At 39.3% G+C, this 12,946-nt stretch overlaps 2 protein-coding genes across 4 annotated transcripts; both read left to right on the forward strand.

Annotated features, from left to right (window-relative positions):
* Positions 1–4,348: 4,348 nt before the first annotated feature.
* On the forward strand, positions 4,349–9,237 carry LOC114569750 (uncharacterized). 3 transcript variants are annotated; one of them, XM_028599796.1, is made up of 4 exons: positions 4,349–4,596; positions 6,106–6,702; positions 6,781–6,915; positions 7,882–9,237. In XM_028599796.1, the coding sequence occupies exons 1-4, from the start codon at positions 4,583–4,585 to the stop codon at positions 8,858–8,860; spliced, it is 1,725 nt and encodes a 574-aa protein (XP_028455597.1). In that variant the 5' UTR covers positions 4,349–4,582; the 3' UTR covers positions 8,861–9,237. The 3 variants fall into 3 exon arrangements, with proteins under 3 accessions (XP_028455597.1, XP_028455598.1, XP_028455599.1); XM_028599797.1 differs by having other exon boundaries at positions 6,781–6,900; XM_028599798.1 differs by having other exon boundaries at positions 4,349–4,536.
* Positions 9,238–9,976: 739 nt separating this feature from the next.
* LOC114569107 (amine sulfotransferase-like) lies at positions 9,977–11,933 on the forward strand. Its single transcript, XM_028598941.1, has 6 exons — positions 9,977–10,199; positions 10,340–10,545; positions 10,692–10,818; positions 11,046–11,140; positions 11,336–11,507; positions 11,592–11,933. The coding sequence occupies exons 1-6, from the start codon at positions 10,058–10,060 to the stop codon at positions 11,699–11,701; spliced, it is 852 nt and encodes a 283-aa protein (XP_028454742.1). The 5' UTR covers positions 9,977–10,057; the 3' UTR covers positions 11,702–11,933.
* The last annotated feature ends 1,013 nt before the right edge of the window (positions 11,934–12,946 follow it).

Below are 12,946 nucleotides of genomic sequence, written 5' to 3' on the forward strand. Positions count from 1 at the left end.
TGAGTTGCTTTTTAAACCACCGTTGGCCTCCCAACTAGTTTTGTTGTGACAAGAATTAAGCTTATAGGCCCACGCTTAAACTAAGGGGAAGCAAGAAAAACATTCCTCCATCAGCAGATGAAAGTGAAAACATCCTTCTTGTGTCTCTGCTCATGACATTATTCTGCACAGTGAAGCTGGAACATTCAAGTGAAGTAACAACATAGTACATTAATAGTATTTGCAATGCAAAGCATGCAAATGAGTTTTGAGACTCTGTGCTTTTTGGCATCCCTAAAGTTATATTACTAGACAGACTCCAGAGGAGTTTTTAGACCATTGGGAAAAACTGTTATATTTCAGGCTTACTGTTGGTGGCAGTGTGTACCCAGCTGTACCTATTATTTCAGATATAGGATTCATGAAGAAGCCAACATACACAACTCAAAGTCCAGAGTCCAGCTACCCGTGTCCTGTCCAACTCTGGTCGTGAACATTTCTTTCATAGTTCCCGTGTCCCAGTCCAACTCACTCCAGAGCTGGTTCCTCGTCACTTATCCAAAGTCAGGTGAACAAAGTTTTCTTTTATTTGCATAGTTCTGTGTGATTCAGACCACACAACATGGAGCATATGATCAACAGACCATATCTGCAGGGGGGTATAAAAAAACAATTTGGAGCATATGCCGGGCAACTTTCCAGTCAAGGTCACCCCGGCTCTAATGCCTCCTGAACAAGAAGGGAAAGGTCAGTATGTTTTGGAAGTCCAATCCTACGAGGAAAACTCAAAAAGCTTCATTCTAAAATCCAGAGCTTTGAAGAGAATGGTATGTATTGGTTGGCTGGTTAATTTTAGTTTTTTTTGTCAGATTATCTGATGCGTAATCGTAAGGACAACATCATCTCCTATTACCACTTCAGTAATGTCTCACCTATCCAAAGAGGACTCAGGTGACAGAGAAAGAAAGTCTTTTTTAAAAGATCCATCTGATCACATTATTTGCATTTTTGCAGGTTTTTGTGTATTGCTGCTATCCCAAACCCCTATTTTCCAAACCTAACCCTCTATGGGAACAAATTTATCTGATCATACAGTTGATGCATCTCCTGGTTTAACTTATTTGACCAGTAAACACACCTGGGGAGGTTATTGGTTGATGGTAAGACATGAATTCCAGAGGAAAGTCTATATGTGGTTTTATTTGCTACTGCTCAAGGCCTTTCTCTATTTCTTTAAACAAGGCCATCCAAAGTGCTGTATATAAGACTTAAAAGGCATTAAGACGAGATATGAAATAATCAAAAGGAAATATAAAAAGACACATGGTATTTCAAAAAAGTAAAAACAAAATTAAATAGAAGTTACAGTGCACGGCAATATATGAATCTTTAAATTGAATTTAATACAAAGCAGTGGGAAAAGGAAAGGTTTAGAAGAACTGACAGTTGCATCTCATGTATTTTTGTTCTTACTTCTTTTGCAGTAACTAATCAAAATGTCAGACACAGCTGTTGTATTTCCTGCCGACAAGAAGGCACCTCCCAGATTCAAGCATGGGCCATGCGCACATTCAATAGCAAGGTGCCTAAACCTGGCTAGAAGGGGTGAGATGGATTTAAGATCACACACACACACACACACACACACACACACACACACACACACACACACACACACACACACAGTATTTCTTTATTTGCCATTTAAAAACTTGTGTCTCTCAGTTTGTACTTATCAGACGCCATCCGCAGCATGGAGGATCTTGGCACAGACATCACAGTGATAGGAGAGAGTGAGAGGAGAGAGCAGTCAAAGGAAAGAAGGAAGTCCCCCGGCAGTCTAAAACTATAAAAGCATAACTAAGAGCATAACTAAGAGAGACAGGCAGTTTAAGGAGAGGAGCCTGTTCGGGCTTGGAACTCTCCCCTGCTGGATCGGGCTGTACTGGCCTGCCTCCCTCTACTTTTGTTATATTATTATTCTGACGACTATGAAGAGAAGCAGGTGGGCTGGGTTAGGCGGACGCTGCAACTCCTCCTCCCTAACTATAAGCTTTATCAAAGAGGATGGTTTTCAGTTTATTCTTACATGTGGTGACAGTGTCTGCTCCCCGGACCCAGACTGGGAGCTGGTTCCACAGGAGTGGAGCCTGGTAGCTGAAGGCTCTGGCCCCCATTTTACTTGTCTTGTGACTGGTCTTCTTGTCTCATGCACTTTATCTGCCCCTGCCTTTCTACAATTCTCCATTGTCCTCAGCAGCTCTGGGCCTGAGCTTGTACTTTCCACGGAGGTAACAAAGAAATCAAATTGAGAGGGCTATGCATTTTGTAAAAAAAACAGGTATACATTTTGACAACATGCACAGATGTCTGTTTTGTGTATTAGCTAAATAAGAATTTATTTTTTATGAGAGTCTATAATTCACTTCACTCTTCAGTGAAATGGACCATCTGTGTATTTTGTAATTAGAGAGGAACATTTCCGTAAACACAATAAATGTTAATATTTTCCATAGAACATGCCTCTGTGTCCTTCATACTGTATTAACACAACATGCTACACTGACATATTTTAAAAGGTAGCCTACAGCTAGATCAACTAGTTTATTTACTGTGGTGTGGGGTTATTCATCTGTTGCAATGTCTCTTTTTATGAAATGATTGCAGGTTTTGTAGCCTATATCGAAACTGCAGAGTATGCTATTAATCATAGTTGTCAAATAAATGTAGCAGTGTGAAAAGTAGAATATTTTCCTCTGAATAGAATGGAAGTAGAAGTCTAATTTAGCATTTAAAGGAAATACCCAAGTATAAGTGTTTTACGGTTGTAGCACAGTCACTTTAATATTTGGGTCCTATCATCTGGTAGGCCTAACGTGTATATTTCCGACAGGACACAAAGGCAGCATCAGGAAATCAGCTCGACCAAGTGCTATATGGTTGCTATCAAAAACAGTTTCAGAATCAGGCTCCTAAATAAAAAAATCATCCGCCTACAGGCACGGCGTTATAGGCCCACCCACTTTTCAACAGGCCCACCCAAAACTTTTCTTCAAAAAAAAAACAAAAAAACTTTTAATATTATAATTTGGTGAATAATTATTAAAAATCAGCAAATAATCTCATAATTTGTGCTAAAAACAATTTTAAAAAAGCTGGTCATGTCTATTTTTATGTTTCTGCGCAAGTTCAGCAGACAGTGAGGTTCGGATCGGATGTAGCTTGTCGGTATGCTAGGCTAGCTCCCAGTGATCTGAGAGTGAAAATCATTTCCAGTAAAGGACAATGTTGCAACAGTCGTTGTTTAGGTACCTTAAACGTGCACGAACGGTCTCAGAGTCATCGCTGCAACCAGGAGATGAAGGAGAGCTGAGATCCACAACACCGAGCACATCTTCTCTGCCAGCCCAGGATGCTAGCACGGCTAGCGCTGTTAGCGCGGCTAGCGCGACCATCGCCGGTGCTATAGTGCCTTTGCCTCTGCCTCGCGAGTGGATGATATAACCCTGTGGATCTGTCTTCCGTGGATTATCCCACAACTCAACCATGCTAAAGTATCCAGTCGCTTCTTCTGCTTTAGGGAGTTTAATTGGGTAGGACCGCCAGAGGATAACAGTAAAGTATGTGAAGGCTACTCTGTCTGTGTTGTATTATGTTGTTATACGAGATATATGGATTAAAATAATCGATTCATAACTCAGAGCTGCAGGCGCAATTCTATTTCTATAACAGCTTGTTGCTGTTGTCAAGTTGTTTTTCCTTCTTGTCTCTTGTTATGGTCAATGATGCTTTAGGGCTTGTTAATTTGATTTCTTTCTTTTTATAAAACATGTTTATAACATTTATCACACTAAAGTAACAGTTTGTCTCGGTAGAACTTGAGTCTTGTTTTACATGACAGATGACGTTGTCAATGAACAAGTTCTGTGGCCGAGTATCGATTGAAACTGTCGGGCAGTGTTGTTGATCTGTATATTGTTGAAAACTTAAAACAATTAAACAGAATTGTGAAATATTCGGCCTCATGTTATACGAGCAGAACTAAACTATGTTTTGGGGAAATATTAGATTCCTGACCACCTTTACAGTCGATAGGCCTTAGGTTAGGAGAGATGCGCTATAGCGCAGCCAGGTATGGTGCGTAATGGAGAGTCCAAAGCGCTCTTCTTTTGGTCAGAACCAAGGAGAGCGATCGTGGATAGATTCGTCCTTTGCACCGAAACTTTTTACAATGCAACAACATATTTAGAGCATCAAGCTATTACAATCTTTATTATGTGAGCACATATATTATAAAAGTATATTAGTCAGTCATTTATTAGGTTAAACAGAATTTGATAACGTTTTTAATTTAAGGCCCACCCACAATTGGTCTGGCCCATCCAAAACTGGAATCCTGGCGCCGTGCCTGCAGACAAGGTGTGGTGGTTCAGCCTGCTGATGTGGAGAAAGGAAAACGAAACCAAACAGTGAGCTGTCGACGTACTGGCAACAAAATTCTTCAACAGTCTCAGTAAGGGATTTTAGCAGATTCAGTCAACACGAGTATATAATAAGGTGAGGCCACAATAAGGAACTGAAACAACGAACCGAGAAGAGAAACATGTCCGCTGCAAGGTAAAGAGTTTAAATAGTTGAGCTGCTTTTGCACAGAAATGAGAGAAAGTCTGTAGTGACAGCAAAGTGTCAACTATGGTCAAATAAGTAGTCTGGGCTACTATTAGCAGACAGATCTTTGAATGCCTGAAACCCCAATACACATTATGTCATGAAAATGTTCAACATATCTTACATTTAAGTGGATTTAACAGTGCAGATTGTCTTTTTTATATTAAATAGGATATAATATAATCCAAGGAAGGTTAATAAATTCAAGGGCAACTGATTTGAAGGTTTTTGAAGACGTTTCCTCTCTCATTTGAGGGACTCCCTTAGTTCATGAAATGCGTCTTCAAGAACCTTGACTAAGTCCAGGTGCCCCTGAATGTAACCTTCCTTGGATAACGTACTATGAACCTTCACAGACCTATCAAATATAAAATACTGCACATTATTGTTCCCAAAGAATATGTAGAACACCGCCTAAATATGGCAAAAGAATGAAGTTTTCTGAAACCTTGACCTCATTATCTTATAATGTTTGATCCTACCAATTTTACCTACATTTGTTATGTAGCCTAAATGGTGATGTAAGAATCACATTAGGCCTACAACAACAATAAATGAAAACTAAAATAATAGAATAACCGCTATCAATTTCCATATGATTGTTTGTCAAAGCCACAGGGAGCCACTGGAGAGGGGCTAAAGAGCCACATGGGTCCTACCGCTACCTTAAACCTTAAACCCATTGATAAACCATTTGTGCTCTGGTCACATCTTCGGGCCAAATCGTGTAAATGCTACAAAAAACACTCACACACACCCTGAATTATGAAGAGCAGTGATTTAATTTTTGGCTTGTGACCCATAAAACAAAGCAATGTTAATGGTTGTTAATGTCTATGCATTATGACTTTTTTTCCTGTTTTATCTGAATAACTTCGTAGCCCTCAAAATACATATTTCATAAGTAAAAAAGGTCACAGGAACATATGAAGACATGAATTAAAATATCCAAAGTATACATATTTTTTCCTTCTTTTCCAACCTGTTGATTATCCTACAATTCCTAAATTTCTCATTGTGTCTCTTTGTAGTAGGTTTTAGTTGTTGTGTCACTTTGTAGTCATTTTGCATTGCTCCTCGGCTGTTTTAAACTTCACTAATGCTATTGTGCTTTATTTAAATATCAGTGTAACCTCAGTATTCTGTGAAGCTGTAATATAAACAATATCTGGATTTGGTTGTCAGATACTTGATAATAAGAGATGTTTATAAGGTTTAGGGGTAAAGCAAGCAAACAAACAAAGAAGACATCTAAACTTTCAACTGAGCTCTGTGACTTTCCACTTTGGCCCGAGGACCCAATAGGCCAGAGGCCTTTGCTAGGTTTTATTTAGTGGTTACTGCCAGATCTCTGTCCCAAACTGTCACAGAACAAACCTAGGGTTTTGTAATGTGAGACCAACTCCACCACAACAACTTGTTTTGAAATCTCACAAACTGGATGATGTTTTGTTACAGAAAGGAACTCCAGGAGGCCTTGTGCTGCTACACCGCAGATACCCTCATCTACATCGACACAGTGAGAGAATTCTGTGACAAGAACCCCAAATGGATGCTTGGGAGGGAGACAGAGTTGGAAATGATGAGGGACATCAAAGACAGGGCTGACAACATCGACCTAAGCATCGGCCATGTTAGACAGTCAAAGAACAAAGGTAAGGCCTTTTGGGAATATATGAAGAGCAAGGTGACCCAGGTGACTGCAGACAGCAGGCGTGCAGAGCTGGAGACGGAGCTGGCTGCTGTGCTGAAGGACACTCTGAGAGGCCTGGAGAAGCTCAACTGCTTCCTGGATGCTGTGGAGAATCTTTCGGTCACCTCACTTCATGTGTTCATGGAGGAGAACCAGGTGTTACATCTGCCAGAAGGGATCAGTCCTGAACATGTTCAGGTTGTCGTCTCTGCTGCACAGATAATCTGCCCTCATCTCCTCGAGTTTAAAAGAGATGCAAGCAACTTCTTCCTTCCCAAACTTCAGAATGTGGAAGTGCTGGCATATCAGCTGGACAAATACATAAAGACCACCCAGAAAATCTGTGAGAAGTTAGAGAAAAGGTAAACGCACATTTCTTCAAAATGAAAGGCACATTTAGCAAAATAACCAATTTTATTTACTAACGGTTTCTTTCATAGCTCCTTAAGTGACTTTTACCTGGAGATGAACGATGACTCTCTGGTGGACCTCGATGTGGATTTGTCTGAAGATGACATACAAAGGATGCTTCATCACATTAATCAGCTCGATGAAATCAGGTATCATTTAGCCACGTATGTATTTTGGCTCCAAATGTCATGTCAACACAGATGCTAGATGTTATTAATGAATGTAATGTAAATGTAGACATGTAGCAAAAACAGTTATTAGCTTGATTTCTTGTTTACGGCATGGGTCGGCACAACATGTGCACAACTTGTTCCCCAGAGGAGAAATGCTAAAGACTTTGATGATCCTCTGAGCTTTTTTCTACCGCCACCAAGAGGTCAAACATAACATTTTTCCAATATTTTGATTTAAGACCAAATTCCTGCAAAAAACCAATAACATTCCCATCAACCTCAGATGTATTGTATGTCTAGAGCTAATTAGCCAACCTTAGCATGCTAACACTCTAAACTAAGATGATGAACATGGTTAACATTATACCTGCCTGCCATCAGCAGGTAAGCATTGTCATTGTGAGCATGTTAGCGTGCTGACGTTAGCAATTGGCTCAAAGAGCTGCCGTGCTTAAGTATAGCCTCACAGAGCTACTAGCAGTCAAGTTATTTATTGTCATATGCACAACAATACAAAGAAGCAGTCGTTGGCAATGTATATGTAAGATCTCAGGCTCCTTCCAACAAAGCTAATACATATACATAGGCTATAAAAAAAGATTCAAACAAACCAACAAAAATACATAACAAAATAAAACAGGAAAATACAAAGTTGGGACACAGTACCATGGCTGTTTTTTAGTGCAACTAAAGGAAATTAGAGGCAAAATTATACTATTATTTATAACTCAAATTAATGATTTCTATAAGGAACTTTTTGATAGTGAATACAGCACCTTAGGTTATGGGTCTTGTCCAGCAGGGGTTAATACCTTAGTATATTTTGTAATTTATTTAATCAAATATTGCTGCTTATTTCACTTTTATGTGGATTATATTGCTTCTTGCAATAACAAAACAGATCCCAAATATAATATTTTCATATTGAATTTTCAAAATCGATTTTCTCTTCATCAGGATGAACCAGAGCTTCCGTACGGTGTTCTTGTATCAGGACGAGCCGTGTTCTGGCTTCATCGATATGTTCAGCGAGCGACAGCCCCGGATGCTGCAGTTCCTAAAAGACCTGGAGGAGAATGCTGTTCAGCTCGACAGGATGAACACGGGGGCAAGGATCTCCAGTGTGGCTGGCAGCTCAGTGGGGGCAGTTGGAGGTGTGCTTTCCATCATTGGTTTGGCATTAATTCCTGTAACAGCTGGAGCGTCTTTAGTGCTGACAATGACTGGGGTAGGGCTGGGAATTACCAGCGGAGTCAACAGTGCTGTCACCACTGCCACAGAGATTGGAGTAAACGTTACACAACAGAAGAAAGCCAGTGAAGTCTTCCAGAGCTTCATGAAGGATATGCAGGATCTGCAGGATTGTCTGAAGGTCGAGATCAAAGAGGAAACAAGCCAGATAGATGTGGTTGTGGGAGTTGGCAAGATGCTTGGTAAAGCTGGTGCTATTGTAAACAGCATTGATTCTATTGTTGATGCTGCCTCTGCTGTAAAGATGTTAAAAAGTGAAGAGCTGATTGCAAGTGCTGGCAAAGTGGCAGTGCAGGAAGTAAAAGCCTTACGTAATGTGCCCAGAGTGGCAGCAGATATCCCAGATATCGGACAGGCAGCAGTCAAAGGACCTCTTGCTCTCTCCAAGTCAGCCAGGGCCGGGCTCATCGGGCTCAATGCTCTTTTCCTCGGCATGGATATCTTCTTCATCTGTAAGGACAGCATCAGTCTGGCCAAAGGCAGCAAATCTGAAGTCTCTCAGTTCATCAGAGCCAGAACTGCACTTTGGCGCTCAGAGTTGGACTCATGGCAGAAGATCCATGACTTCCTGTGTGAAGGTCGGCTGACATCAGAGGAAAACAAAGCTATCCTGGAGACCCCATTTTATCCAGAGAAGGAGATGAAGAAAGAAAGAAAAACAGAAATGGAAATTCATTTTGATTAAGTGGATGAAAGAACAAAAATTAAAGAGAAACAAATTGTGTAATACAGTAGTGCTCAGTGAACAGAAACAATTAGCCTACTTCATTCATGTGCCTTTATGCTAACCAATTCATGTCAATGTATTAAGATTCAAACTGTAAATCATTGATCAGCATCAAACATCATTTAAGTCTATATGTAATGCATTATATGTATCATTCAGTATTACATCGTATTAAGAATAATTTTAAGTGAATGATAAAATTACTACTTAACACTAGAAATGCCATTTCCAATTATTCAATCAGTGTGATTTACTATAATCAGTGTCTTATAAATAAGAGCAGAGCACAATACTCTGATTATTTTGTATTAGAAAAATGTTTTTAAGGTGCTTTTAAGGTGCTTTTTCTATATGTTTTATATATATATATATATATATATATATATATATATATATATATATATATATATATATATATATATATATATAACATACTGTATATATAATTATCTACTCATTGTTCTTTTTTCAGATAATAGTTAAAATGTCTTTATTGGTTTTTGTCTCATTTCTGCTGCTACATTTGTGATTTATTTTTTTGAAAATGCTATGATAAATTTAAAAAGAAATAAATATGTCAAAAAAAGAAAAAAAGCCCAAATCCATGATGCTGATTTCTGTGCATGTGCACTGGGTCACACTTGTGTGAGTTGCTTTTTAAACCACCGTTGGCCTCCCAACTAGTTTTGTTGTGACAAGAATTAAGCTTATAGGCCCACGCTTAAACTAAGGGGAAGCAAGAAAAACATTCCTCCATCAGCAGATGAAAGTGAAAACATCCTTCTTGTGTCTCTGCTCATGACATTATTCTGCACAGTGAAGCTGGAACATTCAAGTGAAGTAACAACATAGTACATTAATAGTATTTGCAATGCAAAGCATGCAAATGAGTTTTGAGACTCTGTGCTTTTTGGCATCCCTAAAGTTATATTACTAGACAGACTCCAGAGGAGTTTTTAGACCATTGGGAAAAACTGTTATATTTCAGGCTTACTGTTGGTGGCAGTGTGTACCCAGCTGTACCTATTATTTCAGATATAGGATTCATGAAGAAGCCAACATACACAACTCAAAGTCCAGAGTCCAGCTACCCGTGTCCTGTCCAACTCTGGTCGTGAACATTTCTTTCATAGTTCTGTGTGATTCAGAAGTAACATGGAGCAGATCACAGACCATATCTGCAGGTATAAAAACTACAACTTTCCAGTCAAGGTCACAACTCCAGAACACATCGATTCACTCCAGAGCTTTGAAATTCGAGATAGTGACGTATTCCTCGTCACTTATCCAAAGTCAGGTGAGTGAGACAAAGTTTTCTGTATCACATTATTTGCATTAAAGGTTTTGTCCATAGCTGGGAACAGATTTACTGATCATACATGATGTCTCATAACTTAACCCCCCAACCCCCCCACACACACACACACACACACACAGGCACTATATGGACTCAACAGATCATCATCTCCATCTATGAGTTAGAGGGGGGTCTGCATGAATATCCAAACAATTTGGAGCATATGCCGTGGCTGGAGTACAGGGAAGTTCGACAAGATTACACTCTACGACCCTCTCCACGGCTCCTCACCTCTCACCTCACCCCGGCTCTAATGCCTCCGGGACTGAAGGACAAGAAGGGAAAGGTCAGTATGTTATGGAAGTCCAATCCTACGAGGAAAACTCAAAAAGCTTTACATACTAAAATCTTTACTTACTTTGTGTGGAGTTTGGCATCGATTAGAGAATGGTATGTATTGGTTGGCTGGTTAATTTTAGTTTTTTTTGTCAGATTATCTACGTGATGCGTAATCCAAAGGACAACATCATCTCCTATTACCACTTCAGTAATGTCTGCGATGACCTGGAGACTCCCAAGAGCTTTGAGGACTTCCTTCAGAAGTATCTGACAGGCAACGGTAAAGAACCTCCAGAGACTCCAGTCTTGATACATTTTAAAAGATAACCATCTGATCATGTAAACGATCTAAATACTTTCTCCACCACTGCTTATGTTTGAAATTTGTTTTTGCACTATTCTTTGTACTGTGTGGTTAATTTGTGTATTGCTGCTAACCCAAACCCCTGTTTTAACCCAAACCTAACCCTCTTTCGGGGATAAATAATATATCTATCTATCATACAGTTTTAGCATCATCCTGGTTTGACCACATCAGGGAGTGGCATTCAAAGAGAGACCAGTACAACATCCTCTTCCTCACCTATGAGGACATGATTTTGGTAAGATGTGGCTTTCTCTGTGGTTGTTCAGCATTTTTGTGTTGCTTGGACTGAAAAATGGTGCGGGGAAGTGATGCATTTCTAATCCATTTAATACTATGAATTCAAAAGGGCCACACTCACTTGAAAATATAGAAATAAATTCTTTGTCAGCGTTTAAACTTTTACTCTATTGACCTTCTGTTTCTCTTTTAGGACCTGAAGGCGGCAGTAACTAAGATCTGCACTTTCTTGGGGAAAAACCTGAGTGAAGCAGCCATTGAGCAAGTTGTGGAAAAAGCTACATTTAAGAACATGAAGAAAGATTCCAAAGCCAACTACGAGTTTCTGCCACAAGATAAGGTGCAGGGAGATTTCATGCGCAAAGGTAACTCAACATAACTGCAGCTTGTTTGCAGAATCATGGAAAAAGGTATCAGGTCTGGTATTCTTTTTAATTTTTAAATTACAGGTAAGATCGGTGACTGGAAGAACACCTTTACTGCCGCTCAGAGTCAAAGAGTGGATCAACTCCTGCAGGAGAGACTCGGTGATATGTCTCTGAAATTCATCTGGGAGTAAGCAGAGTAGCCCCACCAACCTTAAGCTGTTTACGTGTTTTTAATCCTGAAATATCCCTAAAATTCAAGTACACAGTCTGTCTTGCACTTCCAACATCTACAGTAGCTGTTAATGTGTAAGTGTTGATATACATCACAATAATGCTTTTTATTTTTGGACTTCTGAACACACAGCCGGCCAATCTGTTGTCTTTATTGAATGCCAAAAGTAATTAAATTGTTTCTTTACGTATAGTGAAGGCTTGCTTTGGTCATTAGAGTCCACACTTCAGTTCGCTTCATATAGAATGAGAGAAAAGAAAACAGTTTTCTATCAATATACAAAACAGGATGGAAACAGGTATCTACGTTATAACTGCTGGACCTCATTTAAAGTCTAGTCTAGAGTTTTATTCTTATAAACTCCAAGATATGTACATATAAATTGAGAGCAGCACTCTTGAATAAAGATAGGAATAAAACTCCAAGATGTTTAACTTTAAAAAATATTTGCTGAAAGTGAATTAGGGCTGGGTTATATGATCAAAAATAATTTAGATTTTTCTTCATGCGTGGGACTGATTCACCTGCAACAACTGCAAGGCTGTCATCGTTATGTACATAGAAAAAAATGGTTACTACAAATAGCTATGTCAATATAGATGCTTTAACTAAGTAGAGAACAAACATCCACTTTAATCAGTTTAAAACACAAATGTCTGCAAGTTTGCAGGATTGTTGTGAGTCAGGACTTAAGGCAGCTACCATAGGCAGTTGCTATTTATGTTAGTTTTGCCTCGTGCCTCTCCAGGTAAATATACAACAGTTGTAAGAGGTGGTAAAAGCAAACTCAGGTGTGCGCAGTGGTAGAGAGGCCATGAGCCAGCAGAAAAAGGTGGATCTAGTAATAAGCCTATACTGAGTAATTTAGAAATTAATATAATTCTGGATTAATGCATGACATAAAAGATACATTATTCTACAATTTAAGTTCAGTGGCTGAAAATAGTTTTAAAAACGGTGTTTAAATTTCGCTTGGTTCGTAATTTCAAGTGTTTCACTGTGCATGCCCAAAGCCATGCCTGCTGCAATCATGGATCTTCAACCATGTCCTGCTCTCCCTCTGACAGATCAGATAGAGACTCAGCCAAATGGGGGAGTCTGACACAACCACCTCTGATTGGCCAACACTATTTAGTTTCTGTTAACCCTTTCCTTGACTGGGTTACAGGTGCATAGCATTGGCTACAGCAACACAGGATATTAG

The sequence above is a fragment of the Perca flavescens genome, chromosome 15 (genome assembly GCF_004354835.1).
Source record: "Perca flavescens isolate YP-PL-M2 chromosome 15, PFLA_1.0, whole genome shotgun sequence".
NCBI lineage: Eukaryota > Metazoa > Chordata > Actinopteri > Perciformes > Percidae > Perca > Perca flavescens.